Genomic DNA, 20,271 nt, shown 5'->3' on the forward strand with positions numbered 1-20,271 from the left:
GCACCCTTGTCAGGAACAGTGACCGGGATTACTAACAACAATATCTGTTTTATTTGGCATTTGATAAAAGGCATTCTAATTATACAATGGATAAGGGGATTAATGGTAAAGATATTTATTAAAATTTTATCTCACGCTGTTATTTGCTTGCATATATTTAAATGTTTGAACGCGATAAAAAAGAAAAATCTTATCAATTTATTATCTCAATAAAAACATAATTTATTTTTGTTTGATTATCATTGAGATGCAAGAGTGGAAACCTCACCATAAAGTAAATAAAACATTGATATACAGGAAATTACGTCTCTTATGTATTAAACTTCAACAGAAACAGATTCTTATTATTTGTTTATAATGAAATTAAAACATTCTTCAAATTATATTTCTCTAATTGTAACAAATATATTTACATTGCTAACTAGGTGATGTAGATAACATATTATCAACAGCTCGGTGCACTTAATGTAAATTAATTTTCACTAGAGGTCTCTGCGGAGCGAGATGGCTTATGGCCCTAATAATAATTGTTAAAACAGAATCCTTAATGTCCAAAATAGCTAGACACCTGAAAGAAAAATACTCATGCTATATACTCCTATGTATATTTATATATCTTTACCTAATTTAGGATCCATAATAGTGTATAACTAAAATATATAACATACGTCAAGATAGAACTAATAAATAACTGGTAAAAGTAAATGAAAGCTTTATATTATTATGTTCTGATTACTTTTTATTTGAATTAATAGTGCCTTATAAGAATATAAAACGGGATGATATGAGAATTAATTTATGACATCAAATAAAAGTTTTACCTTTTAATTCAATCAATATAATTTGAAGGGACGTTTATAAAATTTTACCATAATTTTACATTTCTTATCAAAGTTCTAATTTACAATGTAGGTATAACATTAATCTTTGTCTCTAATAAATCGGCAAGCAATAATAACAATGAAATCTAACGGCTCAATAGTGGATATAAATACTTTCTTCCAAATAAATGATATCTTTTGATTTCTTTTACGTAAACATCTCTAGTTTTGCTTGAACAATTTAAACCTTCCAACATTTATTCTAAAGTGTTTAATGGTTTGAACGCATTATTTGGATCCTAGCTATTCATCTGTCCTTATCCGGATAGCTATTACGTCGAAGATTCGATAGGAATTTAAAGCTTCTTCTGAATTGAATCTCGCTTGCAATTTAGAATCATTCAAGTATATACTATTTCAAACATCATTTTGATATTTTTTGACGTAACTCATTCAAAGCGGCATATTGAATTTTAATGCGACATATTAAGGAAGAGGATTTTTTTTTTAATTATATTATGTACATGCAAAAAATTATCATAAAACTATTTATATGCTGTGGTGGTAGCATTTGTATGTGCGAGATGAAAATCAGCTCCGCAAGGGGCTGTTTTATGTCGTATATTCGATTCGGTAGGTGTGAATTATCTATTAAAGTTCTTGTCCAATATGGGCTACTTGAATAAACTCCCGCTATTATTGTTATTATTATATCGAAATCTTTGATAATTTACACAAATACAAATTAAAATATCTTTGTTTATATAATTTCAGTCCGTTTGGATGTTTACCTGCCAACTCGAACGATGTTTCAGTTTGTTGGAGCCGAATAAACTTGTTAACTAAATATTTACACGTACCTCTGCCTGCTGAGATACAATTCTCGTCTTAATAAACTCTTTAAAGCCTTTGTTACAAAAAGCTGCAACAGTCTATACCTACATTTACTTACATGTCATAATTAAAATAAACTTTTTAATTATACTTATAAACGTTTGTAACGTAGACTGACAAAACAACAGAACAATCTCACGCTTTCATTAATTTGCTAAAAGAATTCATAGGGACTGTTCCGCTATAAATTCCCATACAAATTATTGAATATATATAATGACAAGGCTTTCTTTTACAGGTTTGAAAGAAAAATTAAGGCACATACCGAGTAGAGAGTCACAAATGGATCTCATGTAAGTAATATAGATATATGTGCTATATGATGTACCATGCTTAATTATAAAATTTTTCCAAAATGCTAAGTTTTATTAGAGCTTGAGTAGTTTTTATAACGGATAACAATTTTTATGACAGTTTGCTTGATTTTTCCTAGCGTTTTTTCGACTGATTCATCAACAAAAGATTATTTCACTGTAGCATTTGTACACATGATGACATTAATATTAATACACATATGTAGTTAATTGGCATTTTGAATTATCTTCAAAAAATTATTGTCCACATTTATAACACATTTTTTTTTTTGTAGCAGCTCACTTAACATATTAAATTCAATTAAATGTTTTTATTTCACGACCGAAATAAACACCACAGGAATTAAACTATTGTGTTTCAATGAAAATTTGAATACTGATTTTTAATGCACAACCTGATTCAAGTATTAAAAAAGTTTATTCATATCTATTTTTATAATTAATCAAAACTAACTTAATTCTGTCGTAGTAATGTTACCTTTTCGATTTTCTAATAAATGTTGCTTGTAGTACAACAACATTTTATAATGGCATACAATTTTATTTTTAGACATCTAACATATTAAAGCACAAATCTTTAGGCTTGATATTTTTTAAGTAAAGAGTATCACAGAAAAGAACAGAATAGAATAGAGTTAGAACTCTATTCGCACAGAAGTGAGCTGAATATAAAATTAATCGTATTTCATATTTTGTCTTCCTATTTAAAACACTACAAATATTCGTCTTTGTAGCAAAATTTGTCTCAAATTCTTCACCCGAGACAATATTATGATTGTAAAATTTTGTAGAATATGACCATGATATATGTGTGATGGAAGCTTTTAAGACTATATATGTATGTTTGATTGTAGAGTACAATCAGGATTTATGTTATCCGCGGTAAAGATACGTATTTTAAAGTAGATCGAAGCGTCCAATAAGTCCAGTCATCCAAGTTGGGTCGAGCAGATCTTTCCAATGCTAGTGGCGATAGAATCCCTTATCGTCATGGCGTTGTACAAACAGTCTAGACTCTAACTAAATAACTAACTAACTTTACAATGCTCGTCCTTCTTTGCCACATCAGCTACCGCCTTAAAGTAATTTCCTATTTATTAATATACATATATATTGGTTATGTGTGTAAATTATTTAAAACTCCTTTCGAATTCAACAGTAACCGAACCCATAATATTTTATAGCAATTAATTATGTATCTATCGCAGGAAATTTGAAACGTAGCCTAATTATGTAACTGTTTAAATTAATTTTCAATTCAGGTATGACCTTTTACGATTACCATCTTAACATCCTATTTTAAATAAAGTATGAGAAAGAATCATGTCATAAGAACTATTTATTTGCTTGAGAAAATATTTTAACCCAAACTCAATAGTTCAAGAAGCGGTAGTGGTTTCTACCTCAACCCTCTCGTAAACAATTCCGCAAGCCAGAGAAAAAAACTAACTCAGACTGGCGAGAAGAAAGTAGTCTGGGCTAGTCTTATGGCTAGGTTATAAATCCCACAAAACGCAAGCCATAATTATTGTAGGGTCCAGGAAATCTTTAACATATAAATCAATGTACATTACCTTTAATAACGTCAGAATTTCTTACAGTGAAATAATAGAAAATCTTGGTATAACATTTGGCGTATATTTTCGCCAATGGCATCATATAACTCAGATTAGTAAACAAGTCCATACTGACTGCCCAACTTTCTCCCAACACCACCGAATTTGCAATTACACAAATTCTCTTTTTACCAATTCTTGATAACGCTGAGAGCCTATGGCTCTTAAAAGGGCAGTGATAAGACCTACATAAACTTGAACGCCTACAAAACTTTTGTATCCGTTTCGTACCAGGTCTTCACAAATGTGACATTCGTGTCAAGTTCTCATTAAAATCAAGTGTCCCTAAATTGAACTTTACAGGAATACTCATATTCTCAACGGTTTTTATTCCCTCTTTTTGTTCCTGATTCTTCTTCTTTTATTAAGAAAAGATTTGTTTTCGTAGGTGACTCCTATGAATGACCCTTACGTTCTGAGTATAACTTTAAGCTAATATAAATGTCCATTCTTCTTCCGATTAATCACATTCCGTTATAGTAAAAGCTGTCCAACTCTGGAACTCCTTGCCATATCTGTCAAGAAGTATTACTACCCTACCATCTTCCAAGGTCAAAGTAAAGGATTGTTATTTCAACCAAATTCTGCCCTAAACTATATATCTTCATACTAAGGTACTTTTAACGTCATCTAGTTTTTCTAATCATTTGTTTTATTATATTGCTTTTATTTATTTTTCAATACACCTCAATCTACTTCCATCTCCAATGTCATTTACACACATTTACCAAAAGGTAAGCTAAAAGAAATTGCTCATCAGCGATAAGGTTTTGTACAGGGTAACTTTTGTACTTTTATTTTCTGCATCATTCTATATTTATTTTACACAATGTATACAATAAGGAATATTATATTCTATCAAAAAGTATACAAGAAAAAAGATTACAATTAATAAAAATAACTTCATTCCTAGATTCAGTTTTAATAACAATTTGAAAACGCTGCTTGAACTAGTATGAGTAAGCAAAATACCTTTGAAATAAATTTTATAACGCAAACGATGAAACAATTTAAAAATAATTTAAACATGTAAAGGCATAGTACCTCCTTCATTAACATGTAAAATGTGTAAAATATTCTGCAGTACCTTTTTACATTCCTTAATGATTAACCACCACCCACAAACTAAACACTATTTTAAAGTTCTCAGAACTACTCACACATCTATCATATACACGATGTATTAAAGATGTGTGCTAGTAATATCACGAAGTGCTTCGTTACCCGAAGCGACTTGAGTTCAAGCTAAATGTTTATTACACGACGTCGCAATTTCTCCTGATGGCAGAAAATTAGAGGTTCAAAGTTTGAAATAAATGTTGTTTTTTTAATAATAGCTCTCAAATTATTAATAATCAAAACATTAAACGAATGAAATGCTGTATACAATTACGTAGAAAAGAATGTTGTGACTAATGGCCTGAGTGTTATTTGTTTGATGTTATAATTAAAAAGGTAAACGAAATTAAAAGCTTTTAAACATATTCAAAAGCTTGGTTCGTATAAAAGGTTTGTTAACTATCCATCGCCGTAATCTATTAGCAAATCTTTCACATTGAACGAACATTTTCGACATAGGATACCTTAAACTGTCAAACTTCTAGTTTCGTGTACTCCAAAGTTTACTTTCTCAAATTAAACATTAATAAGAATACAAAAAATCCTAGTAAATAGACAAATTTAACCAAGAAAATTTCAACATAATAACTCTAAATAATATTAAATGAATGAATGATAATAACATTAAATGAAACTAATATTTTTCGAATATACTACGCGTGCTTTATTTTTGTAAAAAATAAAGTACGTCATACGTCAAAACTTTAGAATACCTAAATAAGTAATTTTCAGGGTAGTCATCTATTAAAATGTTATCTAAAGATAAACCAGAATAGTACAGGACTCAGATAAACAAAATAAATTATTTGACAACATTGTTATACAACAAATGCGAATATTTTTTTTGCGTATAAGTATGTCCAGTCATTGAACTAAAAACACACTGATTAGGAGGAAAATATTAGATATTATAAGAGATGATCCTTATTTAATAAATGTCAAAAAACCTTACACGAGTCCTGTGCCCTCATTAAAAAAAAACAAATGAAAAGCTACCTTATTTTACCAGCCATAAATAATCAGATATATCTTTTTAGTTTTAAAATTTGTGTGTGTAAAATTATTTATTCTGCTCTAACTAAGAAAATTGGAAATTAGTTATCCCACAATGGATTTAGTTTCTATTAAATGGCCACAAAACGAGACAAATATAGTTTATAAAAAATACAGCAAATTGCCTACATAGCCTATCGGAGCCCACTGCTGAGCAAAAGCCACTTCTCACATGGAGAAGGCTAGAGCATTAATCACCACGCTTGCTCAAGACGGGTTGGCGAATTCAATCTTATAATTTAAAATTATAAGACCATAGGATAGATAGATAATATTTTTTCCTTCACCGTCCGTCAGTGGTGTCTAAATAATCTTATTAAATGGTAATATAGCCGTGGTGCATTGGTGCAAAATAAAACCTCGACAGGGATACCACCGGCTTACAGAATCTCTACGCTATTGGCATATTAAAAGTAAAAGAATCTCCACTCTTTCTTCCCTTGTTAATGCAATTCCACATTTTATTTTCTCAGTTTTTGAAGTTTATAATAATCACCAGGAAGTGAGTAATCACGATTTACATATTTCATTCTTTAATGTTAAAAGACAGCAAACATATTCTTTCATTTTATCAGTGCAAAATTTACTCTTATAAAATTTTACATGAGAAATCTCTAAACAAACCATTAAGAGTATTAAAATATTGTTCATGCTAGATCAAATAAAATGTTTCTTCATAAAATAACAGTACGATGCAAATAGTTATTTCCTTCGGAGCGTTTGATATCGAAGAACCAACGGGCTTATGATGTGAAACCTTTTATTTTATATAAAACATGTTGTCCTACAACACACCGTTATATGTACAATTTCAAACTATTAGCTGATATGCAAACTGAAATTAAACCGTCCAACTAATTTAGATGAGGATAGGTAGATATTATATTGCAATTTTTAATGTTATCATCAATATCTTTTTAAAAACCATTTTCAAAAGAGCTACACATTCGCCTGGGTTATTATGTTTAAAGGAACACTCATTATGTGGTTAACTTAGATATAAGCCAACCAACTGAAGTTAAATTTGTCTTTAGCGACTTTATGAAAGCGCGACATAGACTAAATTAGAAACTCATTCTCAGCTTTTCTAAAGCCATTACAGAATAATATTTTGTAAGAAGCTCAAAAACCTGTTTAGCTATAATTATTTTCTATTTTATTAAACAGTTTTTGTAACAAATATACACATTTGTGCTTTTAAGGTTCATTAGGGGGGAAATCAATGTAGTCATAAATCGTTAAGAATTTCTATATGAATCCGATTCTATATTCTTAGTATCTTTACAGAGAATTTTCAAGAAATAGTAGGTACCTACAGCGAAAATATTAATATAACATTATAAATAATACATAAATAAACACATGTAAGAATAAATGAATGAAAGATTGAGTGAATGGATAAAATAAATACAAAAATAGCTTTAGCACTCAATAGTGTTAAAGCACATAAATTTGGTTTTAAAGAAAAAATTAAAGTCTTCTGTGTTTAAAATTAAAAAAAAAGTGTTTATTTAAAAAAAAATGTTTATTTTTTTTATATATTAATTTATAAACATGAAAACTCAAAAATAATAACAATTGTGGTGCAATCACGTATATACACATTGAATTCATATAACGCGAGTAACATAATTACAAACATATTATTATACAAAAATTATCAAATCTGTACACATCAAAGTAACCCATACTGTGTGATAGAAGGATTATTTTGCCTCAAGTTAGCATAAGATATTGAAGATATATGGGTTTGTAAACACGGGGTTGATAAGTAAATATATCATTTTCTCCTTCAAATGTTTGCTGCCGCTTACGTCAAAGTATTTTGTAACGTATGTATTTATATCCCCTTTATTTAGGTCTTCCATTTAGTAAACAAATAAAATTCAGATGTTATTTTAATTTGATGCGATGTTTTCACAATATTTTTTTTTCAATCTGCCTTACCTTATCGATTCGACATGAAATTTTATCTTTGAAGTTTTTGAGCTTTTTTGAGCTTTTGAATTCAATCTTTATTTACAATAAGACGCTTTAACAATTATTTATTTTTAATTTTTATTATATTTCTGATATGTGATAATGGATTCAAAATATTAATATGACATAAAAATTTTAAAGACCGTATTTTGCTTTATTCAAAATATGTATAAAATATAATAAATTTAATAGAATCTTTTTAAAATTATAAAAGCACATGAAATTTTATTATATTAACAAAGTTTATTATGGAATAAATTAAGGATAACACAGTGTATGAAACAGAAAAGCACGTCACACTTTATATGAGTAAATTCCATTCATTCATAACGAATGAATAGTAAAATTTTCTCATGAATACTATTATGCATCATGTACACGAAACTTTACTTAGTCCATTATGAGCAAAAATGTTGAAAAATTTGCATGATATTAAAGTTTTAGTTTCAACAGAGCCAACATATTTCAATTATTTGTTAAAAGTACGTTTATATTTGCTTGATAAAAATTTATTTATGATATTAAAGATTTTCGTAAGTATCGTAAGAATTTTATTAAGAAGTGCTACATCATATTTAATTATTGTTTCTGTTGCAGGAATCTTTTCCGAAAAGAAAATACACATGGTAAGTTAAACCTTATATAATAATTATATTCTATAATACATAACCAAAAAAAAAATCGGAAAAATTATTTCTATTTTCTGGATCTCTACTTCAAAATACCTTAAGGTAAAAATTATGTATGAAATGAATTAATTTTGTATACAAGTATTATTTTCAATTAAAAACCGATGTCACTCAAAAAAAATTCTTTATCTATAACTAGGAGACACTCACTGCCCTTAGAAATCCAACATCTAAAAGAGATATAAAGCTATATATATAATATAAACTTTTAGATAGCAAAACTTTAAACTAGCATTTTTCTGTATTTAAAGAGTAGTAGCAATGTATATATACTTTACATGACTGCCACATCTTTATAATATGAACTGGCAAGTCTAACTTTTATTTACAATCGATCTGTTATTGTTTCTCTCTAATATAAAAGGATTTATTATATTTAAAATATATATATTTGAACTAACTAACAGCATTTTAAAAATATAATAATACTTCTATCATACCGGAAATCAAATTCGCAGTATAAGAGAAGAAAATTATAATCTGCAGCCTGCCGATGAGAATTTCGTTTGAACTTACGAGCTTCTTAATAAATAAATATAAGCAATCAATACGAAATCAGTTTCTATCATTTTAGCTCATCTATGCAATCGTCTGCAAGACGTCGTTATATTTGATTTTGCGTACTTCGAGATCGGAGTCGTTCTCTACATGACGTAATACTATAGGTAAAGTTACAGCTTAGATGACATTCAAATAAAAAGATTTAAAAAATCTTAATAACAACATGTGTTTGTAAACACTACAATATTTTAAGGAGGTTATGAGAAAATGCAAAGAAAACATCGTTTTTAATATTTTTTAGTACACGTAGTATTTACGACTCAGTAAAAACTTCCAACTTTGGTAAGAATAAACTCTCAACATTTCCTATCGCTTCCACCCCAACTACGAGTTTTGTGACATTTTATAACTCACTTAAAGCGAGCTAAATGTGAGTTCGTACTAAATGCGACTTAGCTGAAGTCTACATTTACACTGCATCTGCCTTTAATGGACTCCTTTAACTCTAATCCTTTGAGTCCAAAGTTTAAAAAAAGAGAACGCTTCAAGCTTTGTTCCTAAAAGTTTTCATATTTGCAAAAGTTAAGAAGCATTTTATCGGTTGAAGCTCTACACCGTTGTTTTAATTAAAGTTTGTTATTTCACGCTATTATTTTATGGTATGCATTAAATTATAACTATATTTTGTTTTTGATTTTCACTCAAGTAGATTTTGTATTTGAATCTCGTTTTACTAAGACAATATTTGAGTTGAAATTGAAAATTCGTAAAATTATACTGTTCACAATATTAATATAAAAAATAAAACTTGTAATTGAAAATTTAACTTTTATTAAATATGTGTAACCGCTAAAACTAAAATACTCAACTTACCTTAACATATCTTTGTAATTGTGCGTGAAGACTTATTGAATACTGGACTTCATCCTACAAACATATTTTGTTATTTTTTTTATGTAAAAGGTGGCAAACGAGCAGATGGTGCTACTTGATGGGCAAAAGTGACCGTTGCTCATGGATATCCGCAATCAAATCCAATCCTTTGGTAGTAATAATATATATTTTTTAACCATACCATCTGTCTCTATTCAAAAGTGTTCGTACTATCTCAGAACACTAAGCAGTTAATAAACTTAGACGTGGAAACAAGTATTTTAAAAAATTCAACAGAATATTGAAGTACTTTTTAAAAGTTGACACTGTTCAAAATTCCTTTTGTGGGAAACTTCATTCCGCTGATGGAATGGTTAGTTTGCACATGTCCCACGAGAACTGCCCTATTTTTCTGGATGAATATCGTATAACCATCACTTGATTATTGAAAGCATATCCATATGCTTGAATTTTTATGGCCTTTGCATTAATTTAGGATTGAAAAAAGATTTACCAGAAACAAACATGAAAAGTTTATAGTTCCTTAGTTAATGTTATTTCAGAACTAGGACTTGTACTTTTTTTTTATTATAAAAGTAGTTACAAATTTTAAATTTTCAAACAGTTTACCTAGTTTATTACAAGAGTCACTTGTCAAAAATTGTATTTGATAATTGCAAAAACAATCAAATTTGTTATATTGTAAATATACATTATTTTGAGCAATATTTCTTGCTACTTCGTAATCTGGGAATCGATTGAATCAGCGAAGTGGCTTATTTCCCAAAGGAAATGCTGCTGAGGTTGAGGCAAATTGATTTTAAAAATTGCTATATTACTTGATATTTTGAAGAATTAAAAAAATGGTGTATAGATTACAACATAATATCAATCCCTATCCTATTGGAAATAAAAAATAATGAACGTAAATAACAGAAGTAGTAGATTTGGGACTCATATAGCTTACATATATGTGTTTAGTAGATTGTTACTAGTATGTAGCCTCACTCAATTTAGGTTATACCCTTTTACAAAGATCAGCTTGAAGTAACTATAGTGTTTTATATAATAAATAAAAGTGTCTGGTGAATTTTCATACACTTATAACGTAACTGGGTCAACACTTTAAAGTAACGATGGACGGCGAATGACACTTACCAACAGGTGTTTGCCTAAAAGTGGTAATTTAAAATAAAGTCTAGGTGTATCAATTAACAGAGGTATGGAAGTTTCTAATAACAATTGCATAAAACTCTTTAATATTACCTACCATATCAAAAAAAGTAGGATTGAATAGTACGAGTACTATATACATATAAAATTATATATAGTGAAATCATAACAATTTCAAAGTGAATTTATAACATATACATAAAATTTGTGCTACAAAATCGGACAAATATAATGTCCAGTACTGGATATCTGCCTCGATATGGTATTCAGTCAACCCGAGCTTGAATCATTCAAGACATTATTTACCACGTGGTTGTATCCGCCACATCCTTTTACAATTTTGGCCAGTGTTTTATACTATTTTAAGTTTATATATAATTTAAAAATAGTCAAGTTACATAAATTCATTAATGATACTAAAATTAAATAACTAACTTTGTAAGTTTGAAATTTTCAGAAAGAAAATACTCTATCAATTTCTTTCTTTTACATTAAGACTACCGCTTCAAATAGATTTAGAACAAAGAATTAAACGCGCCATTCTCAATAGGTCAAGCTTTAAGAAATTTAAAAAGCTGTGAAAATGTTTAAAACTTTCTTTAAAGGATATCTTAATAAGTATGCCAAAATGTTGTTATTTCTGTTATAACGATATAGTAATTACCCAGTCCCTCTCACATTAAATATACACATGTGTGTTTCTGTGCATGATTGATTTTTTCATTTCTTATTGCAAAAATAAGTTTTTGTATAAATGCAAAGTCATGCCAAGATAAGTGGGCCTCGATACTTTCTAATAGTGTATCCTCGATAGTGTCTATGACACTCTAGAGAAATATCAGTCAAAACCAACAGAACTCCAGATGATGCAAAAAAAACTACCAACAAAGAACTGTAGGCATTATCATTAGACCCTCCATAAAAGACATGGTATATTACAGCAGGAGCATTCTCCTGTTGCCTACTATTTCTTATCCCCAAAATTTCTAGAGATTAGAAGTAAAGATCTAGCTAAAATTTTATTTTTATTTTATTTTAAAGATCTAATACTAGAACATATCTGGAAACAATACCAAGTTAATAACGAACCCTTCTTTAAATTTGAAACTTAATAACATTCTGCTACAACAGACAAACATTAGCAACACTTCTGGAATATATTAACTGGAACACACTTAATTATCCGACACGACGCCAACGTCGCCATAATAAGTGCCCAAGCACTTATTTCTCAAATTGCTAATGAAGCATAGTGTGCAAAACATTGTTAGTAATACTTTGCAAGTAAACAAAGAAGCACGTAAATTAATATCGATTTAAAAACTGGCGTGTTTGTGCATAAAAATGGATCGATTATTACATTCAATGTGGTCTGGTCTTTATAAATAAAATTTTTGTTTAATTACTGTGTCTTTCTTACTGTGTAAGTAAAATATTAATTAACATACAACTAGCTTTTATATATCAACCAGTTCGAAAATTATAACGGTGTATTTTTATGGCAATATATAACTTTAAAATGAAACTAATATTTTTCGGATTTACTACGCACATTTTATTATTTTAAAAACTACATAACCCAGACCTTTCGGTTACTTTTCAGCAATCGTGATCATGGTTGCTGGATTATGTAGTTTGTAAAATGATTAAATTTTCGTAGTAAATCCGAAAAATATTAGTATTTATTTTAATTAATACTTTTTTTTTTATTTTCGTTCCAAAGTTTCCATTACTTTAATTTACTACTTAAAGAGGAAAACGAGATGAAAGTGTTAGATGTTAAGGAGACAAAAAACACTAAAACCAAATACATACTATAAAGTAATCTCGTTAAATTCGTAGGATTCGTAAAAATATATATGGAGACCTTAGACGTCTTTATGAAAAAGATATTATGTTGATAACTGGATTAATTTGTATGACAGCGACAGCTTCAAAAGTGTATCGTGTTAAATTTAAAGCTAAGAATGCAAAATGTAAATTTTTGTCGGTTCTTCGATTTCATCCCAAAGAATCAAAAGAATACTTTAAAGACATCAGACATATAGTTTATGGCATTATTTATGTATTACATGTCCTTGTAATCAATAAAATTTTTAGAGTTTTTTTTTTATCACATACTTACACTTATAAAAAATTGTGTTGGCTGTGAAAAAAACAGTGATGAATTGACGATATTCTGTAAAATCAAAAGCTTATTTCAAGTAATTTTCACAAATAACACTTTTCATTGCGATCTTCACCAATTTATTTTGAGTACATAAATGTTCCATTGTATTATAGAATTGATCCCATATTTTTAAAACAGGAATAGTTCCTATTACTGCCGAGAATTGATATTCTGCCATTTTCTTTAAAATTCTTGTGACAGTTTCTTAGTGGCCACTTCTAGTATAGCAATTTTTCTGTCATAACATGAAATAAAAGATTTGAACCAAATTTAAACTTTATAATCTTTTAAAACGTATGTTTACAGTTACTCAAAATTAAATTTAATTCCAAGAATGAAAATTTTTTTCCAATTTCTTAAAAACTCTATTTTCTTTTATTCTCATTGCATATTTTGTAATTTCGATTAGTTTGCAGTTATTTTAAAAACACGAAATAAAAGTATTTGTCACTAAATTATATAATTTGTCGTATTTTCAAATTTGAACTGGACGCCATTAAGCATTGTCATAGACATTGATGTTAAAATTCTTATCAGCTTTCTACGTTTTAAATACTCACACCTATCATATATAGAAAAAAAAAATAACCTATAGTATTACAAATTAACGCAAATATACATAAATTATATAACAAAGATCTTAAACCTGTCATATAATGGCTTGGTTTGTTAAATGTATGCATACGTACAAGTTAACATTTATTGATTTCGAAATATCTCATTTTTTTATGTTCATGAAACTTTACCTAAGCTTTGTGAATATTCTTGATAATCAAGCTCCTTAACGTAATTTTATTTGAAATTAGTTTAGTTTCAACGTAATTTATACATTCAAATTGAAATCTTCTTGAAATTACAATTCCCCAGCCAAAACGTATTCAAGTTTGTAGTTATAAATACCGGTACTTATCAAACTTTAAAACAACTGGTGACTTAATAACTGCCAAAGTTTAATCTCGGCTTAAAGCTCTTTGAAAATAATCCAAACTTGAGATTTTAATCTACGTTCTAATCAAAAAAGTTGTAAATATAAAGATACAATTATTTTAATATATATATTTTTAATCATAAAAACATTTTCTTCGCACAAACGTTATGGTCTCTTTTGATTATGAAATTTTACATAGTTTATTATTAATTGCAAATTGTAGTTTTATGTAAATAAACATTTTGATTTAAATTTTTAATCATGAGTTACAAATCAATAATAACCTGAAGCGATGCTGTCTCAGAACAATCAATATTTATTAAAGATCAAATTTAAATCAAAGTATTACGATTTGGTTACATTTATGATTTATAATATAAATAAAAAATACTCATTGTTAATACATATAACGTTTAACTAAGTATTTCTAGAACGATAGCAAAACTTTAGCAATATCTTTATAAATTTTCAACACCATCATTTTTCAATGATAGCAGATAAAAAAATAATGTATTCTTAAAATCATCTGGACATTTTAAGAAAGTATTGAAAGTTTAACAAGCTTAAAAACGTCTTGCGATATATATATATATGTACATATTTAAATATTTCATTTTTTTTAAATATATTCTTGAAGGACATTATTTGTGTTCAAGCTAATAATAATAACAAAGATAAATCTATATTTTTTGTATTGATTATTCTTTCTACCAATCATAAATTTTTAAGAAAACTATATAAAAAAGTATGTCAATGTTTCGATATAATGTTATAAACTGCTTTGAAGCTTACGTATCTTCTCCATGAGATTAAAAGCTTAACTCCCTCCTTGGGATGTTCTCGACCTGCTTAAGAGTATCGTCAAAATAGGTTAAGCCGGTTCAGACGTAAGCTCCGATGAATAGTTAGACAACAATTTTAACAACGGATATTCAGGGATTTACTACATGCTCTAAAATTTTACAAAGATATACGTTACCAATAAAACTTCAGCACTTTTAAGTTTCCATTTTAATAATTCTACTGTACATGTGTATGTCACTTAAATGGCTGAATCGATTTGAATATTTTTTCAATTTAAATGGCTGAACCGATTTGAATATTTTTTTTGTCTTCTTTGGTTATCATCCCAGATGGTTAGATTAAGAATTCAGCCCGGCAGATGGCGCTGAAGTCAGTATTTAGATTATTGAAAATAAAAAGACGAAAACGTACGTTCGTAACTTATTTAAAGTATCTGGCAATAAAATCTACCAACAGAAGGTGTCTGTCAGTATTCATTTGAAATTGTTTACAATATTTCCTACAACATAAGTAAATATCAGACTTCAGACTATAAGTAAAGTAAGTGCAATTTTTACTTACCTGTAGCATCTTGTACCTGAAAATGGGGCGTCGATATAAACTAGCAGATATGTGTTTTGTCCGACAGAAAATAAGTAAGGTCTGGGGGCCCTCGAATCTTGGACTATTATTATAAAAGCTATTCTTCTAAATATTCTAAATAGAAACAACGTATTTCCATATTGTTACGATGGCGTGTAATGTCCTCCATCACAATAGATGGTGTATATACAAATTTTAACAAAAAACAGAATAGCCAAGATCAGGTTAAATAGCAAACCAAAGTTTATCATTATTATTGAACTTTAGGATAAAAACCGCTATTTTATTAATTAATAAATTATAAAGTTCTTTTATTTATAAATTTTAATTTATGGATGTATCATTTTATTAAGTAAATTCAGATGCACCATCACTCAACATATAATCTGACGTTATTATAATGTGTTTTTTTCGTTTTATTGAATAACACAATAAAATTAATCATAGAATAATTTAAAGAATTGCTAAAATTTTATTAAAAAAAGACGTACGTTCTGTTTGCTACTAATTGAAAAAAATTTAAAGAGATTGTGGAAAATGCGGGTTTTTATACTAAATATGTATATATATGGTAGTTTTTATATGTATATATATGTTATATTCTTTTAAAACTAAATAGTAAATTTATTTTCAGTCATGATATGTTTATCCTAATAAAATAAATCATGATTTGATCACAATGAATAATACGTCACTTAACATTCTAAAACGCTATTGAATCAGCAGAGTGGTTTATTTCCCAAAGGAAAAACTAGACTAGACTTGAGAGTGCAGCGAATTGATTTATAAAATTGCAATATTAGCTTATTTTCAGATACTTTGCAACCGTTAATTTTCAAAATTGAAAACATAAAAGAAGCCATAACATAATATTTTTCTTGTTGTCTTCTGTTATTTTTTTATTTTACTAGTAATAGTTAATCTTTATATTTAAGACGATATAATAAAACCTTTTACTAAACAATAAAAAAATCTCTTCATTTTGATCTTAAACTTTAAAAAACGTCAAAGAAGAAACAATTAAGGAATGTTTTGTTCTACATTTGTCAAGCTTAAAGTTAAAGAAAAAGGCCTTACAATATGGCTACAGTTTTAAGTAATAGGAGGTTCAATTCAATTTGTTTGCTTTACAAAACGCTGGTAAAAAGTACAGAATTTTTTTAAACATTCTAATAATAAGTGAACCGGACAAATCAATGTAAATTTTTTATCTATTCCTATTGACGAAACCTTTCACTTGAGTGTGTATTTATGTTTCTCAGGAGATTGGTATGATTTTTATTCAATCCGAATTCTCGGATTGGTTTCACGGTAACGTATCCCAACATATTGCTAACATTTTCACATTAATAGAACAAACGTTTTATAACGGTTCCTCTTTTAATACAGGTTATAGCAAATTGAATGGTATATAATGTCTGATAAGGAAAACGCTATCAATGAACAGTTTAAACAGATCGAGTTTCTCATCCCCTGGGATTGTAACTTTATTGTTAATTGCTAAATCTAGTTATCTTTCTTATCTGACTCCTATATCACTGTTATCCTTTTAACATAATGTTCTGTCATGAAGCAACTTGTATTATGATCTCGAGGGGAAATGCCCAGATGCGGGATGAATTTCTGATGTGGATAAGATCATTTTTATGCCTATTCTAGTAAAACTACGTAGAAACGCGATTACTAAAACAAAAAAATCATATGTCATAACTGTAATATCAAAATGTGTATTAAATTTAGAAGTATAACAATTATTTATTGTATAAAATACGAATAGCTTTGCTGTTAAGTATATTACTTTAAAATCAAAATAAAAATATTGCATTTATATACGATTAAGATGAGATTAATTAGGTATACAGAGTTCATTTGCGTATATATTTTTTATTTTAATGAAAAAAATGTAAAACAAATAAAAATGTTTAATGGTTTTTACATGAACTTAATTAAATGTGTCAGTAACTTAGATACCCAAAATCAGGGGCAAAGGAATATATTTTAAAGAGAGAAGAGTAATTCGGAAGTCAATTGTTAAGGACTGAATCATTACGTTAAAAATAAATAATAGAATACATACTAATAATTTTGTTCAGAACTGACTGAGAATGATAATGAGATGAGTCACATATGACTTAATATGAAGAAACAATTTAAAAACATCGTATGTGGTTTGAATGAACGTAACTCAAAACTCAATAAAACTTATATAAGCCCGGTAAAATATAAACTGTTTTAAGCTAATTAATATAATTGTACAAATAATTTATTTAATCAAATAAAATTAATCAGAGATTTAATTAAAAATGGAAACTGCATAAATATCATACATATCCCCATACTATGAAAAATCAATAATTTCATTACTATTCATAAAAATATATTATGGAGCCCATCGATTGGTTCTCTTTGTTTAATGATAGCTATAATTATTCTATACACTAAATTTAATAGGCTCATGAAAAGATAGTTTTTAGTCCAATTTATAGTTGGCCAAAGTTTAACTAGAATAAAAGACGTATAAGACGGTTTACATAATAAGATAAACTCAACAGAATTGTTACACAAGTACATTTTGACTTCAAATACAATTACAACAGATAAAAACAGTCGCTTTGAAGATACGATACAGATTTTTTATCAGGAAAGTCACTAAGTAATACATTATTGAATAAAGGTTCGGACTACGTTTATATAAATACAACACTAGCTTTTAACGGCAACTTTGTCTGCGTTAATTCCATAATTAAAAATGTATAGCTGACCAGGCGAAGAGTTTCAATTTAGAGGCAGTAAAGAAACAGATTTTGGATTTTATTAGCTAATTTTTCTTTGGTGGAACAAATTCAAAAGTATCCTATGTCCGTCTCCTGGTTCCAACCTACCTCCCTACAAATTTCCCGCAAACCCGTACAGCCGTTCTTGAGTTACAAATAGTGTAACCAACACGACTTTCTTTTATATATATATAACATATACACTTATTTTGGATCAAATAGGTAGTCATAATTAAAGAATCATTAAAAAATTTCTAACAATTTTCGTAGGCATAGAGCTCAATAAGTCCAAGTGGTACCACGTCGTCATTTTCCAATTCTAATATGTTCGCTAATGTGTAATTAAAATTGGCAATCGAATAATGAATGATTTTATGAAAAGCAGATCTCAATTTCATTGCATACTTATATTAATAAATTAACGCGATTGCTTCACAATTTACAAGATTATTTTATAACTTATCCCTTCTAAGATGTTACTATTTTGAACTATCCCCACACGATCAGTACTTGGGAGATCACGCTTGTATTGAGTGCAAATAATAATCAATTACTTGTGGAAGTTTAAACAAGAATATGTCAATGTTACAGAACATATAGATGTTATTAAAAAACAAGTCTTTTAAAGTTCTGTTTTTACTTTTAAACTTTAAAATTTACACTATATAGAAATTCCAAAGTTATGAGTTTCGTATTAATAATTTATATTAATATAATATTTCTTTTATTTACGATGTATATCGATGTTAAAGTTACTCTTTCACAGGAAACTGATGAAATACGCGGATAACGTCAGAACGTCACGATAAAACATATAGCATTATTATTGTAAACGCAACACATGTCAGTTAAAAAATACCGAAGCGATTTTATGCCACAGAAATAATATATTCATAATTAAAATTAAAGACTATTTGATATTTTGGATATCAAATTATACGCAACGTTTACAATTCAATCCGTATATTTTAAAATTAATACGTCAAATAGAACGCTGTATCAGATAAAAGAATAACAAAGTAAACTAAAATAAATTAATTTCAATTAAACGTTAACAGTCACGGTAAAAGTTTGTGTTCTTACCTCCTGTTGTCACTGAAGAAACTGAAATAATAAGAAACTTATTAATTTTATTCTTTCCAACAACTTTAAACTTACTTAACAAGACAGTGTCCAGGACTTGGTTTAAACCTAACTACCGTAAGCATATTTTAATGATGAATAAGTTAAATATATATAGTAAATAAACTGAGACTGTACCTTGCAAAACGAATGCTCCACAATATTATGAGAAAATTATCAGGTGGCCTGTATACTTAACACATAACAAATACACACACATAGCAACACTATAACTACCACTATCCTTTCAAAGCCTCTGTCGTGACTAGCCACAGTATCCTGGCAATGACTGTATTTTGATACACGACTATAATTATTCTCATTAAATTAAAAAGTATCAATTAAAACTAACTAACATTTAACTTTGACAACTTCTTAAAAATTTCAACTACCCTCATATCATATTTGTGATGTTAGTAAATTTAATAATAATAGGTATATCTGTCTTATAATTTATTATTATAGGAAATAAAGAATTTTAACGAGTTTAAATAAGTCAAGCGCACAAGCTTTCTAATAAATTAATTTAAGAAATTATATTCTCGAAACAAAAATTTAACATTTAATGTACCTATTATTTTCCAAAACTTTATCTCTAAAAGAAGATTTTTGATTATTTTTATTAATAATATTTTAAAATTAATAATAAGAATGCTGAGGATTCTGTTTTCACCCTAAATTAGAACCTCTACATATTTGGTACATGTGTTTTAATATTTTATATATACATTTTCCCAGTAAAAAAAAAAATATTCTAATACTATAATATTAACTATTCGAAAGCATCATTATAATTTTAAATTAGTAGTAGTAGGAGGTCCCATTATTTTTATTATACATTATTGAAAGTGTAAAACA

The 20,271-nt window shown here is 27.9% G+C and overlaps 1 protein-coding gene across 1 annotated transcript in view; it reads left to right on the forward strand.

Moving 5' to 3' along the window:
• The first annotated feature begins 1,959 nt into the window (after positions 1-1,959).
• LOC116773522 (cell adhesion molecule Dscam2-like) overlaps positions 1,960-20,271 on the forward strand; it is an 84,701-nt gene continuing 66,389 nt past the window's right edge. Inside the window, exons 1-2 of the mRNA XM_061528675.1 lie at positions 1,960-2,008; positions 8,395-8,423. Of these exons, the coding sequence (XP_061384659.1) occupies positions 1,998-2,008; positions 8,395-8,423 (40 nt within the window). The 5' untranslated portion in view covers positions 1,960-1,997. The remainder of the gene's footprint in view (positions 2,009-8,394; positions 8,424-20,271) is intronic.

Source organism: Danaus plexippus (assembly GCF_018135715.1).
Source record: "Danaus plexippus chromosome 22 unlocalized genomic scaffold, MEX_DaPlex mxdp_27, whole genome shotgun sequence".
Classification (NCBI taxonomy): domain Eukaryota; kingdom Metazoa; phylum Arthropoda; class Insecta; order Lepidoptera; family Nymphalidae; genus Danaus; species Danaus plexippus.